This window comes from Calliphora vicina, chromosome 4 (assembly GCF_958450345.1).
Source record: "Calliphora vicina chromosome 4, idCalVici1.1, whole genome shotgun sequence".
Classification (NCBI taxonomy): domain Eukaryota; kingdom Metazoa; phylum Arthropoda; class Insecta; order Diptera; family Calliphoridae; genus Calliphora; species Calliphora vicina.
This window is the reverse complement of record NC_088783.1, coordinates 41712535-41731551: the sequence shown is the minus strand read 5'-3', so window position 1 is coordinate 41731551 and position 19017 is coordinate 41712535. Positions and strand designations below refer to the sequence as shown.

General features: G+C 30.4%; 4 protein-coding genes and 1 non-coding gene across 5 annotated transcripts; 1 reads left to right on the top strand and 4 right to left on the bottom strand.

The window, feature by feature from the left end:
- Nucleotides 1-20: 20 nt before the first annotated feature.
- LOC135957184 (uncharacterized) lies at nucleotides 21-1218 on the bottom strand. The gene is made up of 2 exons (XM_065507877.1): nucleotides 811-1218; nucleotides 21-749 (listed from the first exon to the last, which is right to left on the bottom strand). Exons 1-2 carry the CDS (start codon nucleotides 1128-1130, stop codon nucleotides 170-172), a joined length of 900 nt encoding a protein of 299 aa, XP_065363949.1. The 5' UTR covers nucleotides 1131-1218; the 3' UTR covers nucleotides 21-169.
- Nucleotides 1219-1665: 447 nt separating this feature from the next.
- Nucleotides 1666-3450, bottom strand: mldr (mitochondrial ribonuclease P catalytic subunit). The gene is made up of 3 exons (XM_065507880.1): nucleotides 2279-3450; nucleotides 2077-2213; nucleotides 1666-2014 (listed from the first exon to the last, which is right to left on the bottom strand). The coding sequence occupies exons 1-3, from the start codon at nucleotides 3425-3427 to the stop codon at nucleotides 1684-1686; spliced, it is 1617 nt and encodes a 538-aa protein (XP_065363952.1). The 5' UTR covers nucleotides 3428-3450; the 3' UTR covers nucleotides 1666-1683.
- A 1473-nt stretch (nucleotides 3451-4923) lies between these two features.
- On the top strand, nucleotides 4924-5985 carry LOC135956479 (uncharacterized). Its single transcript, XM_065506994.1, has one exon. It carries the CDS (start codon nucleotides 5101-5103, stop codon nucleotides 5629-5631), a length of 531 nt encoding a protein of 176 aa, XP_065363066.1. The 5' UTR covers nucleotides 4924-5100; the 3' UTR covers nucleotides 5632-5985.
- A 1253-nt stretch (nucleotides 5986-7238) lies between these two features.
- LOC135958367 (putative uncharacterized protein DDB_G0282133) lies at nucleotides 7239-18904 on the bottom strand. Its single transcript, XM_065509271.1, has 7 exons — nucleotides 17251-18904; nucleotides 12834-13527; nucleotides 12505-12773; nucleotides 10878-12435; nucleotides 10691-10811; nucleotides 7620-8845; nucleotides 7239-7549 (listed from the first exon to the last, which is right to left on the bottom strand). The coding sequence occupies exons 1-6, from the start codon at nucleotides 18796-18798 to the stop codon at nucleotides 7732-7734; spliced, it is 5304 nt and encodes a 1767-aa protein (XP_065365343.1). The 5' UTR covers nucleotides 18799-18904; the 3' UTR covers nucleotides 7239-7549; nucleotides 7620-7731.
- On the bottom strand, nucleotides 15206-15479 carry LOC135959337 (U11 spliceosomal RNA). The gene has a single exon (XR_010576541.1). It is a non-coding gene; the product is annotated as a U11 spliceosomal RNA (small nuclear RNA).
- Nucleotides 18905-19017: the final 113 nt, after the last annotated feature.

The following is a 19017-nucleotide window of genomic DNA, read 5'->3' as shown; positions in this document are numbered from 1 at the left end:
ATAAATATTGAACATTTTTTGAAAAAAATTATTTTCTTTATTGTTTCACATTATGTATGATTCGGGACCCTGTAAAGGCCCATATGTCAGTCCGAAATTAATTGCTAAATTTTAAAAAGATTGCAATGAACATACAAAAAATGCTTTTTACACATATTTTGATTTCTAATTACAAATACTTCTGAACGTTGGGAACACATTTTTCCAATTTGCTATCTAAAGTATCTGATTTCACAAGTTTTGTACGACTGATGAGTTTTTTACTCTGTATTTTCTTTTCAGCCGCACTCAACAATCTTTCCTTTATATAATTGTCCATTTTGAAATCAGTTTCTACAGGCTGTATTTCATCTGGATTACGTGTTGAAGCTAGATCTAGCGCTTTTATAATAAGACTCAGTAGTGCATGTGATAACTTATGGCACACTTCATATTCACTACCCTCTTTGGTATTGTAATAAATGCCAGCCTGTGTTGTCTGTTCCACACCAATTGATTGCAAAATATTACAAAATATACCGCGTTGCATGCGAGCATATGGATCAACTAATGTCGCTGGTATACGTAATGTTGTTGCTAATTTCGCTATAAAATTAGCAAACTTTTTCAACATAACATTTAGATATTGCGTTCTACATTGCAGTTCCAGTTTTGTGAGCATTTCGTAATATATTTCTTGTTTACGTTTTAAAGTATCCTCTTTCTGGCGCTCTTTAGTCTTTTCAGATCGAATTATTTGCTCAAGTTGTCTATAAATATTAAAAACATCTAACCGGTACAACTGAAAGTATTTTTCTTCTCTATACTTACTCCACAGTAATTGTATCGTGCTTCGATGCTAAACGTTTTAAACGTTTGCCTCTTTCTAAGGGTACCATAAACTCGGAAAATTGTTTTGCATTATCCACTAAAGATCTTTTCTTAGGTTTTGATAAAGAATCAGTATAGGGCCTAACGTGTGGTGGTTTAACTGGTCTATATGCCATTAATTCTACATATTCTTTTAGTTTATTGAGATTATTATTATGCTGGCGTTTCTCAAAAGTTAGCTTCTCATCGAAGTCCTCGCTACTTTCTTCTGGTGTTGGTATAGGCTGGTCCCAATCTTCAATATTTTCACTTTTCGCCATTTTTGTAATTAGAATATAAATATAAAAATCAGTTATAAAGAATATAAATGAAAATATTTTCAACTAAAAATTTGTTTTATTGCAAAAAAAAAATAATAATATTTGATATAAAATTCAAAATTAGCTTTGGTTTACTTTTGACATGGTTGGCTACCGTTACCTTTTCAGCTCTACTACCGTTACCGAAAAAACTGCATTACAGTCACCACTACCGATATAATCGTAAATACCTATAAATAACTTTTAAAATACAAATTGTTGATTTCAATAATTGATTTTATTGAAATATATACAGCCCAATTATGAATAAAAATTCTCCGGGAGTTCTTTCCCTTTTCCCATTTTTTCTATTCAAATTCAATGGGAAAAACTTCCGGGGAAATTTGATAAGAAAAGGCTGATTGAATTTTAAATATCCCACCAATATCACCTTAGTTTTAATTGCTGTAAACTTTATCAATCAATTATAACGAAATTACCGTTACCGGAATAGGTAGATTTTTTGTACAGTTTGAAAATCAAAACTTCTGGTAAATGACATATTTCTATATATTTATTCAATAATTTTCAAACACAACCAATTTTCAGGTATTTCAAAACTATCTGTAATATTTGGAGAAAACTCGTTTTTATAAGGCACATGCCATATATCCTGAACTTTATGGGCACACATTAAATGGCGTATGGGTTCCTTAACAATAATTTTACCACTTTCTGTTTGCGTTACCAGTGAGTATTGATGTTCCTGTTGCCACCTGCGAAAGATGGTTTTAAGCTCGGGACCAAGAAGAAAAGCATGTTGTCGCATAAAATCTCTTGAAAAGAAATCAGTCGATTGGCCACTTTTTAAAGCGGCATACAATAAAAATGGATCATCATGAGAGCTAAACAGTGGAAAATTGCATTTAAAGGTTAGTAGCAAACTAAGCTAAAATAATCGACTTACATGTCATTAGCTAGGAACACAGCTGCATTCTCCTTGACATATTGCATTGTTTTCTTCGGCCATTTGTTCATATGCTTACGTCCTAAAATTAAAACGTACTTATTCTTATTGTGGAAATATTTCACAACAGATGCTACCTAAAAAATAAAATTTAAATACATACAATTAAATTGCTTTTAGTACAAGAAATGTAACGTTTTACCAAATTTGCCAATGCTTGAGTTGGTTTTTTACTCCCCATGGCGTAGGCGACATTAAGACCATCTACAACACAATCATACGGTCCTGTTTTTTCTACATAGTCACAAAATTGTTTAACTTCTTGAGGTGTAGACTTTTGAAAAACGTCATTTCTTATTAGAACTTTATCTAGAAAAGATGTTTGTAATTTCTTAAAGTCCTCATCACTCAGTGAAACATTTTTCATATGAAGGCCACATGCAGAACATTTGCCGTAACGTTTCAATTGAGAAGGTGTTGCCACCAATAGATTGGAATGTTTCATGGCAATGTCTTGTAAAGCGTTGACAACTCTTTGTGTTATAAGAATATCATGAGCTTCAAGGAATTTGAAAATATTTTCTACTTCTGTGTGAAAATCTTTAACATGATGTTTTAGAATTGTGTCCAACAAAGTTATAAATATTTCACATTTTGGCTGTTTCCGTTGTTCAATCATTTGATTCATTAGCTGCCATCCCAAGGACAAATTGTTGGTGGCAAATGCTTTGATAATTATTTCAGTATAGGCAGGTAAACTTGGAGCATTACTGGATATTTTCATCATTTCTAATAAATCCAAACCTTCTTTCCACTTTTCTGTTGCTACCAAACCACAAATTAAATTTTCGCATGATAAAGAATCTAATATATCATGTTTAGACCTCATTCTTTTATAAATCTCCAATATTTCCTCTTGTTCTTCTTTGGATAGAGCATCTGTAGTGCCTCCTCTTGCATGGTATGCAGCATTGTACACTTTCAGCAATTTTCCCAATGTAGCCTCATTGGGCTGTTTACCATTTTCCTCCAAATGCCTAATATAACTTTTTGCCAATAACAAATGTTCGGCACTGCTACACACACCCACTATAACAGCATCCACATTATTTGTGTTAATATGTTTATAATTTTTAATTAATATTTCAGTTACCGTTTGCCAATCGTTAGTAGTTAATTCGGTTCGATTACGAAAGTATGTGTTTTTTATTTCAAGCAATTGGTCACTTTTAGTGCTTAAATGTGGTCTTTTGTAATTACTAGCCAGTCGTCGTACATCACTTCCAGATTGTTGTAAATTATTTTGTAATATTTTTGTGTTTAAGACCCGGCATAATTTGGACAAGTGCATGTTTGTTAATAACGAATGTGTTGGAACAGTAAATATATGCAGTTTATAATTTGTAATAAATGTTAGGTTATGTTTTTGTTTATATTAAACATATGTTTGTTTACAAAATTTTTGTTTTTCTTGAATGGATTGTTGGTCAGGGATGGTGATTTGAAAAATAATATTCAAACACGTAGTACCATTTTAGCACAAAGTATACAGAGGCGACACGGCAAAAAACATATATTTGTCTGTTTCGCTCGAAACAATTTCAACTGGTTTGGTTTTGTGCTTATTTATATAGTTGTTTGTTTTAACGCACTATCTGTATTAAACCGCAAATTTGTTTTCTCTTTCTATCGAAACAATTTCAAAAAAAGCTGATTTTAGTGTTTTTGAAATGTCAAATTTGACGCCTCTGTATACTTTGTGATTTTAGTTTCAGAGTAATTTTCTATAGAAAAAACAGGTATACATGCAATTTGCCATAGAAAAACTATTATTCGATCAAATGCATGACACAACCTTATTAGGTACACTCAGTAGAAAATAAATTCTCAATTATAAAATTCTTGTAACGTCAAGCAAAAGAAAATATAAAAAAGTATGACGTAATAGGGCTAAATATTGAAAACTCTTCCTAGTTATTATACCTTCTACAATTATTGTATCATGTGCGCAACTAAATTGTCTAGTATGAAAGGGGTCCATTATATAAAACGTAACTGAAAACATTTAAAAATTTGATGGAAAAATGTTATAGTCTGTCATACTCAAAATTTTCGATATCAAACATCATACAGACAATTTTCTAGAGAGGAAACTTTTAAATTTTAAATTTTTTTTTTGTTTTTTCAATTTTTTTTTGATATTTAGCAAAAAAAAACTTTTGTTAAAAAAAAAATTCGGGTTAAAAAATATTTTTTCCGATTTTGACCCATTGTAGGTCCAACTTACTATAGTCGTATATACGTCATTGTATAGGTCTTTGAAATATCTATCATTATATATCCATATTATCTATATTAATGACTTATTAATCCAGATATACATAGGTCAAAAAATAGGTAAAAAATCGAGTTTGTCCTGGTTTTTTCCTTATATCTCAGCCATTTGTGGATCTCAGCCAACAGCAACCGAGCCGGACGAATTCCGGAGATATTGATGTATGAATTGTGTATGTAAGTTATTTGGGGGCTTCGGAAAGTTGATTTCAACAGACAGACGGACATGACTTAATCGACTCCGCTATCTGTAAGGATCCAGAATATATATACTTTATAGGGTCGGAAATGAAAAATGTAGAAATTACAAACTTATATATAATATACACTTTGAAAACATATTTTTGGTGAAAAAAAGTGGAGAAAAAGTATTTGTTGGTTCATAGCGATAACGGTATTATATCTGTAACGGTATTTGCAGTTATTTCGGTAACGGTATAGAAATATGGCAACCTTAGTTTTTTATCAACAGCTGATAGATTTTTTCCGTTCTGGATCAACTTCTACCTTCATCACCAATTCTGTGTCGTTTTGTATTTGATTGGCGAAAGAAGAAAGTGGTTAACAAGAAACATAAATAAAAGTTAATTGTTTTATCATAAAAAACAATATAAAAAATATTTGTATATAATTAATAGAAGAAACCTAAAAGAAAATCGTAATGATTTTTGTAAATAGTAAAAAATAGCCATGAATACGTTGCGTAACATCTTCACATCGCGTACCCTCAACTATCTCCGACAAAATGGGCAAAACGCGCTCATTAATATAACACAGCCAGTGGACAATGCCACCAATGCAGCACCTCTCAATCCAAATGGTACAAACAACAAGTCGGAGAATAGACCTAAGGAACCATTGATCATACCAAAATCAATACTAGATGCCACCATCTTTACGGGAAAGAAATTCCCCGCCAAAACATCTACGGGTTCCATATCACCAACTACACTGAGAAATGTTCGTCGCATGTCACGCAAAGTTGACATTGTTTACCGCTGTAAGCTCTGCAACACACGTAATGTCAAACAAGTTTCTGAGGCGGCCTACACAAGTGGAGTGGTGATATTGCAGTGTGATGGTTGTTCGGTCAATCATTTAATCATTGACAATCTTGGATGGTTTGCCAACACCAAAGGCAAGACATTTGATGAAGTTTTAGCCGAAAACAGTGATAGTGTTAAAGTTATTAAGGTCAATGAAAATGGAGAATTAATCTAGTCTCGCTAGCTTTGCCATAAACCAAAAATAAAATGTAAATTGTAATATTGAAATATTTTCCGTTTTCACAAATCCCATAATTTTAATGTGCAACAATTTTTTATCTTAATTTGTTTTTAAGTATTTTTGGACTCAAATATTTTTTTATATTATATTAAAAGGAAAAGAAGAAATTATACATTATTATTTGAAAAAAAATCACAAAAAAATATTTTTTTTTTATATTCAATAACCCATTTTTTGTTATTTTTTTTTATAATTGTTCAAACTGTAAGCAACAACAAAGTGATAAAAATACATATTATTAAAAAAAATAAACAAACTGTATACATATTATCACAAACACAACAATAATTTGTTTATTTATTTCTAAGAATTGCCAAATTTATCTTCACATAGTATGTGAGTAGTAGCTGTGTTATAATAGAAATATATGCATACGCATGGCTACCAAGGGGACTTATCTACCTTCGGCACGGGTGTCATTAATCTTTTGAGTTCTCAGACATGACAAACAATTTGCTTATCAAACGGGTTTGCTTTTTGTATTAATCAGAGGGGACAATAATTATGAAATAATTTAATTTTATTAACACTAAACACAAAAATCTGTTTCTTTCTATTTTGTGTGTGTTCTCGAATAAAAAAAACTATAACACATTTCCTCGATATTGCGTCTTAGTTAAACAAATAAAATTATCTAGCTAAACATGAATACACACATAGTTATATATAGAAGTATTTAAATGTATAAAATGAAAAATATTGAGAACACATTAGGATATTTTAGCTACTGAATAAAAGCTTTTAAAAGTTACCGTACCTATAATTGTTTGTATAAACGAATACTAAACGCTTTATTCGTAATGCAATCTTTATTTTATCAAAAGCTTATTAATTTAATTTTTAATTTTTATTTCATTTATTTGTAATACAAAGCCTAAAAAGGCCAAAATATTAAACAAGTTGCATGAAACTTTGTTTCATAAACTTTTCAGAGTTTTTTTTTATTTTTTTTCAGGACAAGATATGGGTCCAATTGATATTATAAACGATACTATGACTGGAAGCGGATATATGTATGTAGATCCATCCAAACCCAAACACCTCTATGCTGGTAACCGAGTGGTTATAATCCAATGAGGTACGCGTTTTGTAGTGGCCTGCCCAATCGTCCCATAGAAAACCTATATGAAATTGTAGATCGAAAAATACGGACACAAAATTATACCACAATGGAAGCTTTATCAGAACCGGTTATAAGGGAAATACAAAATATTTCAAAAGAGACGATTGATTCTTTAATTGGTTCAATGCATCGTCGCTGTATCAGCAGTAACAAAATAGCAACGGCTATCCAACAAAAAAACTGAGTCACTAAATGAGCCACACAATTTTTGTAAAAATCAGAGAACGAAAATAATGGATCCACTATCATTTCAATTTATTTGTTGTAGTAGAATCATCAGCAATGGTTTCAGTATATTAAAACTTCATTTAGACAATTTTAAACAACAAAAACTAATTTATTTTAAAACAAGTATGACAAATTAGTAAGGCAATTAGTTCCCAATTTATGAGTATAATTTTATCATAAAAAGTTTTATTTAAATTTTATTAAACATTTATTTGAATTTTTTAAATCAAACATTGTTTTATAAGGCCAGGCCAGCTTTTAACAGCATGACCTGTATGTTATTCAAGTTAAGTAATATGTAAGAAGATTTTATTTGGAATATGCATAATTAATTGAATAATAAACACACTCGACATAGAAAGGAAAATAATTCATGTGGACAAACTAGTGTTATAATTAATAAATTGGATTTAAAATAAATCAATAAAAACTATATAAAAAATTGTAAAATAACAAATTAAAAAAAAATTATATAAATAAATACCTTTCCATAAGGTAATTCTGTAATAAAAAACAAAAGAAAATAAAAGAATTCTTCAAATATTGATAAAATATATAAATTCAAACATACCGTCGTCGTTTATTCACCTCTGGTCGTCTTAATTGCATAAAAAAATTATTTAAAATTTAGAAAGTAAAAATGTTTAAAGTCATTACGACTCATTTTTCGGCGAGTTACTTTATTACGTATTGGTGGTCAACAGGGCCACACATTGTATTAGACTAGGAGAATGCAGCAAAAGACCAGTGTCGTCACAGTGCAATGTTTGAACACACTTTCCAAAGACCTGCTTTAGGTGAGGCCCCTTGCTATTTAACACTGCTGGTGCCATTTGCTCCAAAATGCCAATACGAAAATTAAATTTATACATTTCTTGGGTATACTTCTCAATGAAATCCGTAAACATGGTCCAATCAGATTTCATTATAATGGCGACCAGCGCTTCCACAATTGTTGATGCAGTGGTTATTTCACGTATGCGTTTCAATATTAGACGGCAGGCATTAACACGACTCAAACCACATTTAACCAGCGACTCATAGATGAAAATAATAAATTCCGCATATTCCGGATAACGTTCACAATCATTGACCATATTCAGCAGTTTTATGCGTTCATTTTTAGAGGCGTAATAAGTACAAAATACTTTGAAATATACTTTATATAATTTCGCATGATTATATAGAACATGATAGGCCAAATTGACAGTGATTTTGTCTGAAGTGTTTAAATATTCATAAACGGTATCGACATCGTTGAGCTGATGCGATAATTGACAGTGTGTGATGGCAAAACATTTGTCAACTAAATATGGTAAACAAGTGATACCAAAGACTTTAGAAATTATATGAACTATAGCTGGTATTTCATCTGTTACTAATAATACTTCTACCGAATTTTCTTTAGAGTGAACTACAAAATCGTTTTTAACTGTTCTTGTTATGTTTTCAAAATTTGTGAGTAGCTGTATCTTTGGCATAGGTTTTGTTGCGTTTGCGGTAGTATCTAACTTTTTTATGTCTGGTTCCATTTCGGCTATTTTTGAACTTGTAGCAGCTGAAGTATTTAGTTTATCTATGTTTTTTATTTCGGTTATTTTTTCCTTTTCGGTTATTTTTAAAGTTGTAGCTGTTGAAGTATTTAGTTTTGGTATTTTAAAATTCTTTAAGTCCTTATTTAGCGGAGGATTGGGAATAACATCTTGTGGTGGTGCTGGTGTTGGTGGTGGTGTACTTGCTGTTTTAGTAGTATCAACGTCAACAACTGAATCCCCAAAGCGGTCATCGTTTGGCGAACTTTAAAACATTTTAGGTAAACAAAAAAAAAAAAAATGTTGGTAAAAATTCGTTTGGCTAACTAACTTAGCACATTATTGGTAAAAATTGTTAATAAGAAAAAAAATTTTATTGAAAAAAATGTTTAGTAAAACAATTTCTTTATGAATAAGTTGTTAAAAAAATTACTGATATGCTTTATTCGGATATGCCGAATTTTATATATGTATAATGTTGGTGGAAAAAAATGTTGGTGAAATTTTGTAAAAAAAAAAAAAAATTATTAAAAAAAAGTTTTGGTGAAAAAATTTTGAAAAAAAAATTTTGGTAAAAAAATTTTTTTTATTAAAATAGTTTTGGTGAAAAAAAAGGTTTGTTAAAAAAAAAATTGTCGAATAAATAGAGGTTGTCGCGGGTTTTCTATTTTAGCAATTTGTGGATTAGGTCTATGATTGATTAATAAATGTATCAATCATATATGAAAGTTAGAAGGACATTGCTATATCGACTCCGATATCTACAGCGATCCAGAATGTGTATATACGAAAAATTTTGAAATTTCGCTTTGAAGTAAAAATATTTTTTTTGGAAGAAATTTTATTCGTTCATAATTCCGTAGAGATTTATGGACCGATTTCTTTAAATAGTTTCTGAGATATGTCAACCACGACTGAAATTATAACAGTTTAAACTTACTATCAAAGTATACCAAGTAGTCCGACTCTCAATTTTTTAAAATTACTCTCTCACATATATGGGTACCGTGTGAGTTCAGAGAAATGTTAACCAATGAAATGTCTTGAAATTTTAACTTTTAAATTTTGATAAAAATAACGTTTTTTTACACATTATTACACTAACACATGTTATTCTTTATTTTTTTAAAACACTTTTTGCACATTTTCTTTGTTAAAACGTTTCTATTTTGCACAAATCAAGAAAAAATATTTTTGGAATTTCTGACATGTAATTTTTTGTTATTGTAGAATTTAAATTATAGGACAGAGTTCCAATTTTTGGTATTGAAAATTCATACAAATTAAAATTTAAAACATTTTTATAGAACTCTGTTGCCTGGATAAAATTTAAAAGGTACCAACACATTTGTTACTAACACATGTATAGAGTTAGGTACCTTTTCACTAATACATGCTTATAGTTAGGTACTGCTGTCAAAGAGTTGGACTACTTGTTATACTTTGCTTACTATATTTATATTTTTTTGACCGCTTTCTTTTAGCTGTTATCACCTTGTTATCTGAAACCGATAATATATTTTTCTATTGGTTTTTTAGTTATTGTATACATTTTTTTAATTTTTTTGAAATGAATCATGGTAGAACCAACCAGGTACAATTATTAGGGAGAGATTTCAATATTTACCCCTACAACGTCAAATAACGCATTTACTCTCATCATTTTTTATTTTGTTTTCACAATGTTTTGCACGTTATATTAAAACTAACACATATTTATTTGGAAAAAATTTAATTTGAATAACACAACATTTGCCATCGCGTGGTGCTAGGGTCCAAATTTGGTTATAGACCTAATCTACATATTTTTAATTTTTGAAATTAAAAATTAAATTACAAATGTCACGTATGATGACAACGAAATGCCCATATGAGTTTCTCACTTATAAAATACTGTAATTTATCCCATTTATCATATTAGTCTTACCAAAAAACAACATTAGGAGGAGAAAAAAGGTCAACTAAATTCATCATTTCATAATGTACTAAATATATATATAAGAACTAGTGTTTATTTTATCCACTGGCGTAAGATAGATAGTTCGTATTTAGAAGTTATTTAAATTATGTGCAGGTTCAATTAATACTAAAAAAAATATATAAAACTTACTCAAAACAAGAAGTGGCCAAGGACAAAGCGTCATCAAAATCCTCATCAAAATCTAATGAACCTTCTAATTTAGAATCCAATTCTAACAGGGTTAAATTTTCCTCATTCTTTGGCGATTCAACTGAAAAAAAAAAATAATAATTTATACACTAAAAAATTCTACATTATTAATGTGAAGAATTATTACCTTTTGTACATTCAACATTTTTTAGGGAATCAGTAGAATCGGCTTTAACTTTATTCTCAATATCCGGAAGCATTTCTGCTCTACATTGTACATCATCATCCTCATTGTTAATATTGGAATCTTCTTTTTCTCTTTCATTATTTTTAAAATAAACACTTAAATTTATTGCATTGTTACTACAACTTTCGGTATTTTTAGTTTCATTGGGTATCATGACGATATGTTTAGAATTTTCGTTGTCGTTTTCTGTATATTTAGGTATGTTATCGAACGAATTTGTATGCTTAATATCGTGGCAAGAACTATTAGCTTTATTTTCAATTATTAGGTCTTTCATCTCAGCATCACTGTCCATGAAAGTTTGTTCGCTATTGTTTTCAAAAGAAACACTTAAATTTATTACATCATCAGTAAAATAATTTTCAGTTTGAGTAAGTATGGACACAGATTCATTAGAATTTTCGCTGATATTTACAGGCGTTAATAGATTTTCTGTAAATTTAGGTTTTTTAGGTATGGCATCAGTAGAATCGTTATCCTCAATACTAAGGCATGCACTTGTTGCTTTATTTTCAATATTACATTTATGTGCTGCAATATCGCATGAATTAATTGTTAGATCCTTTTTTTCGGCTTCATTTTCCATTGGTTTCACTTCACCAGCATCATATGATTTCCCACTTGCGGTATCACTATCGGTGCTATACAGATTATCATCATCGCTTAAAGTTACCTTTGCTACCGAAAATACAACATTATCTTTGGTTTTAGATTTAGGTTCAACGTGATTAGATAAACATTTAACGTTTACATCTTCCTTAGTTTTAACACTTTTAAATGTTGTTTCGGTGTTTTCAACCTCAATAACTTTCGATTGATTTATTTCAAAGTTATCCTTATTATTGTTTTGGAAATTAGCTAAACCTTTATCTTGTTTAACTTCAATTTGTTGTTCGGATTCTTTGTTGTTTTTATTATTGTTATCAGAACATTTATCGTTTACCTCTTTATCAATTACATTAGTAATTGCAACAACTTTTTGTTTGCCAGTTTCAAAGTTTTCAAGTTTTTCTAAATCAGTATTTGGGTAACCAGAACATTTATCGTTTATATCTTCATTGATTTTAACACACTGATCAACATTTTCATCTTTGTGTAAACTATTGTTTTCGACATTAGCAGAATCTTTATAGTTTACCTCTTTAACATTTTTATTACTTTTTAACGTTTTTTCAGTATTTTCAACCTCTATTACTTTTTGTTCATCTACCACTGCAGTTTGTTGATTATCGTTGCAGATTTGATCAACTTTTGCGGATTTTGAATCCTTTAAATTCAATTGTTCATCATTACTAGTAAACTTAAAATTAATTGAAATATCAGAAGACATTGAAATATTGAGATCTGTATCAGTTTTATTAGAACTGTCTATTTGAACAGCCATAGAAGTGGAGGTTGATGATGAGGGTTCATCAATGGAAGTACTATTATCTCTATCTTGATTAGCATACTGTGAGGTTGTATCACATATGTTCGTTTGGCCTTCATTTGATTGATGCTGTAAAATGTATATATAGATTATTAAATTGATACATAGATAGATATTATTTTAAAATTATTACTACACCTTTGAATTAGTTGAATTTTGCATTTCACACATTGTTGAATTCTCTACTCTACAGTGATCAAAAACACTTTCATTTAAATCATCATTCGAAATGAACTCATTGCTTATATTATCAAGGAATTGATTATCTGGACAGATATCTAATAATTTATTGAAAATTTCTGTAGTCGTTTGATCGGAGAAGTGTAAATTATTGTCACTGGATGCAGTCATTGAAACATAATTGGAATCTTCATTATTATTTGAGGAATCATGGTAAATAATTTTATCTAAAGTATAATTAATGTTAAATTATTTAAAAATTATATTGAAATTTCAAATTCAATCACCTGTTGCGCCGTCTGGCTGCTTATTACTTGCTGTTGAAGAATTTTCTACCAACTGTGACAAACCTGTTGCATCAAAATCAAGTAATGGCATGTCCAAAGCTGCCTTAAAAGATTTATTATTATCATTGTCGTATGTTAAAGCTGGCGTTTCGCAACCTTTTTTCATTTGCCCGGTTGTGTACTCGAAATCACTCTGTTCTATGAGCTGTCGTATAAAATCCTCATCATGATTATCAATAGTAATATTATGAGTTTCTGCTTGTTTTTCCTTTGCATTGGTACCCTTTGCTGATAAATCCAATGGCAAGCATTGATCCTCTTCAGTAAGGCAACAAGTTTCTATGTTATTATTGGATATTTGATTGAGATTTAACGCTTCCGAGGAGCCAATATCAGCGCAAGACTTTGATTTAACACTTAGATCTAGAATATCTCTGTGCGTATGAGCTGGTGGTGGTGCAGACGGACTAATAATATTGTTTGGTAAGTTGGGAATCTGTATATTTATAACAGGTAAAAATGAATTTTGTGTAGATTGCTGTTGAATTTGACGTGGTGCTGGGTGATGACTTTTATTTTGAAGTCCTGGATTTGCTAAGGGCAATGGAATGGAAATGGGCAAGCTGTTGTTATTTTCCAAAACCCTGGCAATAACATTATTACCCGAGTCACCACTATTGTCAATATAATTTACCTAAAAATGGAAATTTCTTGTTTAGCGAGAATATGTAATTATGTATATTTACTTAAAGGATGTACATAATTATAATTTGGTGGGATTTACAATAGATGGCGTATTTGTTTTTAAAAACTTATATGTCATTTTGAAGAGTATATATCTGTCATTTATTCTCACTTAGTTAATGAACATAGAAAATGTCGAATTTTGTACCAATGATTCGTTATATGAAAAAGGTGCATCTGAAGCACACCAATTGCTCATCAAAGCTTATTTTTATTATTATAAAATATTCGGACCAAATTTCGTATTTTTAGTTCCATTAGTTTCGGTCATATCATGTTATTAACAGCGGATGTTCGCTGAGGTGGGTCAACGTATTTCCACATATCTTTGTCCATATATGTTCTACCGATTTTTCCAAACATTTTTCAGAAACTAGAAACATTAATAATAAATTTCATACCCTTAGAGGTCCTTTTATTTTGGTTCTATCGCATTTAAAATTCAGTTGATGAAAAAAATTCAAGTATTTGTCTTAAATTGGTGGCCACCACTGTATGTATATGTACATTACTTTAAGTTTACATATATAATTTTTTATTATTTGTAGTTTGTTATATAGTTAGTAGCTTTTATTAACAATATAAGGATATGTAAATGAAAAATTAAAACAAAAGATATAGGACAACGACGATTTTTGACCTAATCTGGATTACTAAGTCATGAAATATCTATCTAATGATAGATATTTCAAAGACCTTTGCAACGAGGTATATAAGACCATAGTAAGTTGGACCTACAATGGGTCAAAATCGTAAAAAAAATATTTTTTAGCCCGAATTTTTTTTTTCACCAAAAGTTTTTTTCGCTAAAAATTAAAAAACAAAAAAAATTAAATAAAAAAAAATTTGGAAAAAAATTTGTTTACCTAAAAATATTTAAACATTTTATTTTGAAGAATAATTTGGTGAAGGGTATAAAAGACTCGGCACAGCCGATTATAGCTTGCTCTTTTATGTACTTGTTTTAGTTTATTTAGTGCCAGCTGATAACGCTGGCTTCAATTTACTACCAAGTTTACCAACTCTTCAGCTCAGAAAATGGCTAGATTTAGAATTAAAAATGGCTAAAACCCAAAATAACTGAATACAAATTCATAAATATTGTCTTCTTATTTAGTGAGACCAGACCGACTTTACCAGTATATAAAATATTACATTTCTTAGCAGATTAAACAATTGTAATATCAATAAAAATTGGTTCATTTTTGATAAATTGAACAAATTTCTGGTCACTTATAAACAAAAACGGATCCAGTAAATAAATGCAAAATTGATTTTTGAATATGACTGATGTGTTTGCTTTGGAAACAATTTCGCAGCCTGTTCTCATCAAATCCTCTGCATAAGATTTTTTTTTTTAAAAAACCGGTTTCTTTGTCATATGATGTAAAATATTGATTTATTTTTAAAAAAATTTCAAAGAAAAGTTTAAAATAAAAAAAAGGCTAGGAAAATAAAATGACTAGATCTTCCGGCTAGTTCAAATCTAGCCATTTTTATGGCTAAATGAAAATAAAATCGCTAGATCTAGCCGGAAAATGACTAAATTGGCAATCTGGCTTACCTCCTATTTAAATCCAATGTTTTTATTTTACATTTTTATGAAATTTATCTTTTATATGAGAATAAAGGGCGTCCAATAAAGTGACACGCTAGTTAATCAACTGCAATTCACTTTTTTCCAACAGCCCCCATTCCCATTTTTACAAAAATTACGCACTGGATATGCAAAGCCATACCCCACTGGAGCATCAGATATTCACATTAACAATAAACATCGAAAATAAACGAATGTTCTGCTAATGCTTTATAGAAATACCAATGCTGCAATGCGTCTGCACTCAGAGTGTTAAGTAAAACTCTGCAAGAATTGTGTATTATGCAAAGACGAGCACCCTTTTTATAAATATTTGAAAGAAAACTCAATTACATATACCACAAAATGTTTAAACTGAATGAGAATTAAGAAGTAAACAACTGTCTTTATAACCCAGCAAACACAAAGTCAAACTATTGAAAAATTGTGTTTTTAGTGATATATATGTAATCTCAACTTTCTTTAAATAAATTTCCAAAAAAAATCCCTTTATGTAGGCAAAATTTAAATTCATTGCCAAACAATGTTGTTTTAAAGAAATGGGGTTGTTTTTAAATCATTTGCAATTTAATATCACACTTGCTTGTTTGCTGGGAATACTACCCGTTAGTGACAAAGTTGCCAGAATCTCGATGATTGATTTAATCTTGACGTTTTTATTTTTAAATAAAATACCTACCGACTTTTTTTTAGTGAGAATACTAAATTAATAATTTCTTTAATTTAATTTCTTTTAAAAGCATGATTGCTTTTTTTCAAAGTTAACGAAAATGGCTAAAGTTAAGATTTATGAAGACTTAAAAAATAAAATAATTAACGATTTTAAAGCTGTTTTAAAACAAAAAAGTATCTGTGACAAATATTCAATAAATAAATGAGCAGTTTCTAAAATTATAAAGAAATTTCGTGAGACCGGTTCTGTAAAAACTCAACATTTAGGTGGAATACCTCGTAAGACTACTCCTAGACAAGATAATTTAATAGCGAGAGAGATCAAGAAATTCCCAAAAATAACTCCTCGAGAAGTTGTTAATATCCTAAAATTAGAAATAAGTACCCGAACAGTTAGTCGCAGGGCAAATGAGGCTGGTCTTGGCTGCTATCGTCCTGTGAAAAAACCACTCATTTCTAAAAAGAACCGTTCTGCTCGTCTACAATTTGCCAGGGATCATTTAAACTGGTCGATACAGAAATGGATTACTCTTTTTCGACGAATCCAAATACAATTTAAGAGGCAGTGATGGAAGAACATTTGTAAGACGACCAAAGGGAAAAAGATTAGATCCAAAGTACACAAATAAGACTAAAGTTTGGCGGTGGCAATATTATGGTATGGGAATGTTTTTCAGGGCAAGGTATGGGCCCAATTCATATTATAAAATATACCATGATAGGTATAGGATACAGAACCATATTAAACGATGTTATGTATCCATACGCTAAGGAAAATATGCCCCTAGTTTTCATTGTTTTGTCAACCACTGTAGGTATGTACATTAAAAAAATCGGATCAAAAATAGAAAATCCGGAATTGGGTCCAAATATGTATGCTAATAATTTTGGGATGTTTTATATGCCATTTTAAAGCTATTTCGTAAAATTCCAAACGATATAACAAATGTTGCGATACGATAACAATTATCACATATGATAAAATTTGCGTCCCAACTTCAGAGGCCCATAACTCGGAAAATATGTTAATTTTCAAAATCTTCCTACCTACCCCCTATTTCAATTTTTTTCCCTGGCGCCCATAAACTAGATTTGGTTACATTTTTTCCGTAAGTAAAAATAATATAGACCATTTTAGAAAAAACTAAAAAAATATATTCTATTTTACATGTTTCGAATTTGGTTGCGTTTAACTTTTTATGGAGACCAGATTATTATACAGGTATATGTATATATCTTTTCTCTTGTTTGTTTAAAATTTTATCAGAAATAAAAGGTAGGTAGGCACGTTACATTAAACATAAAAACACCAAAAATCTAATACTTGAAATAGTTTTTCAACTGATAGTTATTACAATTTTTTAAAAAAATATGTAGGTATGTCCATATGTAAATATAACTTACAAAATCCTGAAATGGTGCATTCATATCCTCTTGATTTATTTGTCTGGCATCGACGGTCATACCGTTGGTGGCAACCAATTGACATGGACCGCCATTAGCCCAATCGCCATCAATATAGTACGTAATGGGCTGCTGAGGTGAATTTTGTTGCTCATGCTGTTGATGTTGTTGTGGTAGTTGATCAATAACTTCAAAGTTATGGGTAGTTGAAGAAACTAAAGGTAGAGACCTGGTTGAAGATGCCGCCGGGGTTGTTGATCCTGGCATTAATTCACAATCATTAGCAAAAAATTCAACGTATTTAGCCAAATTACTTTTCGTAGGTGGTTGAGGTTGCAATTGCTGATCATCGGAAACATTTTTCTTTTTTGGTTTACGTCCTCGTTTTTTTGGAGGTTCATTTAGATGTTGTTGTTGTTCATTTGAACGTTTGGAATTTTTACGCGGCTTTTTTTGCAAATTACTACTGCCACTAGTACTGCAGACCGAATCGACAATAGTATTCGAATTTTGTGAAAATGATAATTCTTGTGAAGATTGTGAGCATGTTAATAAATTTTCATTCGCAATGCCATCGTAATTGTCTATAAGATTGTTGTTAATATTTTCCAAAGCACTGGTAGCCTGTAGTGTTTCATCATTGCAAGCTTCAGACATTACGTCTTGTATAAGCTGCGACAGTTCTAACTCCTGTTCTTGTTGTGTGAATTGTTCTATAACAGTTGTGGATAGGGATTTCACCTGTTTCTTACGTGATTTCGATATTTTCGAGGTATGGGTAATAGATGGATTCTGCTGTTTAACTTCACTAGCCCGATAATCGAAAACTTTTCGAGCAAAATTCAAACTGTCTAAAATAATGTAATGCACATTGCCTCTGTATAACGAGGGAATTTTTATATGAAGTGTGGGTGTTGTATCCACTTCTTCCTGTTCCACCAACATTTCATTACTCTGAAAGGTCACTCCTGAAGTGGTCACAGTGTGTTCCTGCTTATTGTGAAACTTTGTACTGCGATTGTTCGAATGAGATGTTGAGGCTGAGCTACTAAAACTTTTGTAACTTAATTTTCTTTCCCTTGGTTTTCTACGTAAAGCCAATGGTAATTCTGAATCATGTGGTTCCGAAGTTTTAGCGTGCTGCATTTCTATTGTTTTTAATTTACCATTTTTTAATAGTTCTGATTCTGCTTCTCTATGTTTGGTCACTAAACTACTTAACGTCTCATCATCACTGGAATCGGAGGACAAATTCAATTTTATAACTTCATCTTTGCCTTTTAATACTTTTTGGTTTCGCTTCAAGTGTACTTCTTTTTCCTTGGGCTTTAAAATATCTTGCAATAACATTAATCTCTGCTTCAGACTTATCATTAAGCTCTCACATTCTGCATCCATACGTTGAATCCTGACAACAGCTTTAGACTCAACCAATTGATTTCGCAGACAATTACTTACATTTTGTTTATGTTCATTGGCCTTTAGGGTAGGTTTATACAAAAATATTTGCTCCTCCAAGCGTTCCAAATCGTGCAAAGTACAATCCATAATTTATGCCCACTTTTAGAAAACTCACAAAAAAAAATTTAGCTCATTTCAAAATGGCCAGCCCAATGATATTCACATATTCTCACAACAAAAGCTAATTTTATTTGAAGCGCGCACTTTTTTTAACAATTTTTATTAGTTATAAAATGTATGTTTTCTGTTTAGCTTCTGATGAAATCTACTAATTTATTTAATTCTTTAATTCATTTAATTTCAATA

Bases quoted from the DNA above. Each gene is read 5' to 3' on its own strand.
- LOC135957184 (XM_065507877.1), bottom strand. From the start codon at position 1,130: ATGGCGAAAAGTGAAAATATTGAAGATTGGGACCAGCCTATACCAACA. The intron at 750-810 runs GTAAGTATAGAG...TAATATTTATAG, and splicing joins CACGATACAATTACTGTGGA to ACAACTTGAGCAAATAATTC.
- mldr (XM_065507880.1), bottom strand. From the start codon at position 3,427: ATGCACTTGTCCAAATTATGCCGGGTCTTAAACACAAAAATATTACAA. The intron at 2,214-2,278 runs GTAAAACGTTAC...TTTATTTTTTAG, and splicing joins CTCAAGCATTGGCAAATTTG to GTAGCATCTGTTGTGAAATA. The intron at 2,015-2,076 runs GTAAGTCGATTA...TCCACTGTTTAG, and splicing joins GTGTTCCTAGCTAATGACAT to CTCTCATGATGATCCATTTT.
- LOC135956479 (XM_065506994.1), top strand. From the start codon at position 5,101: ATGAATACGTTGCGTAACATCTTCACATCGCGTACCCTCAACTATCTC.
- LOC135958367 (XM_065509271.1), bottom strand. From the start codon at position 18,798: ATGGATTGTACTTTGCACGATTTGGAACGCTTGGAGGAGCAAATATTT. The intron at 13,528-17,250 runs GTAAGTTATATT...TTCCATTTTTAG, and splicing joins ATGCACCATTTCAGGATTTT to GTAAATTATATTGACAATAG. The intron at 12,774-12,833 runs GTGATTGAATTT...ATTATACTTTAG, and splicing joins GCAGCCAGACGGCGCAACAG to ATAAAATTATTTACCATGAT.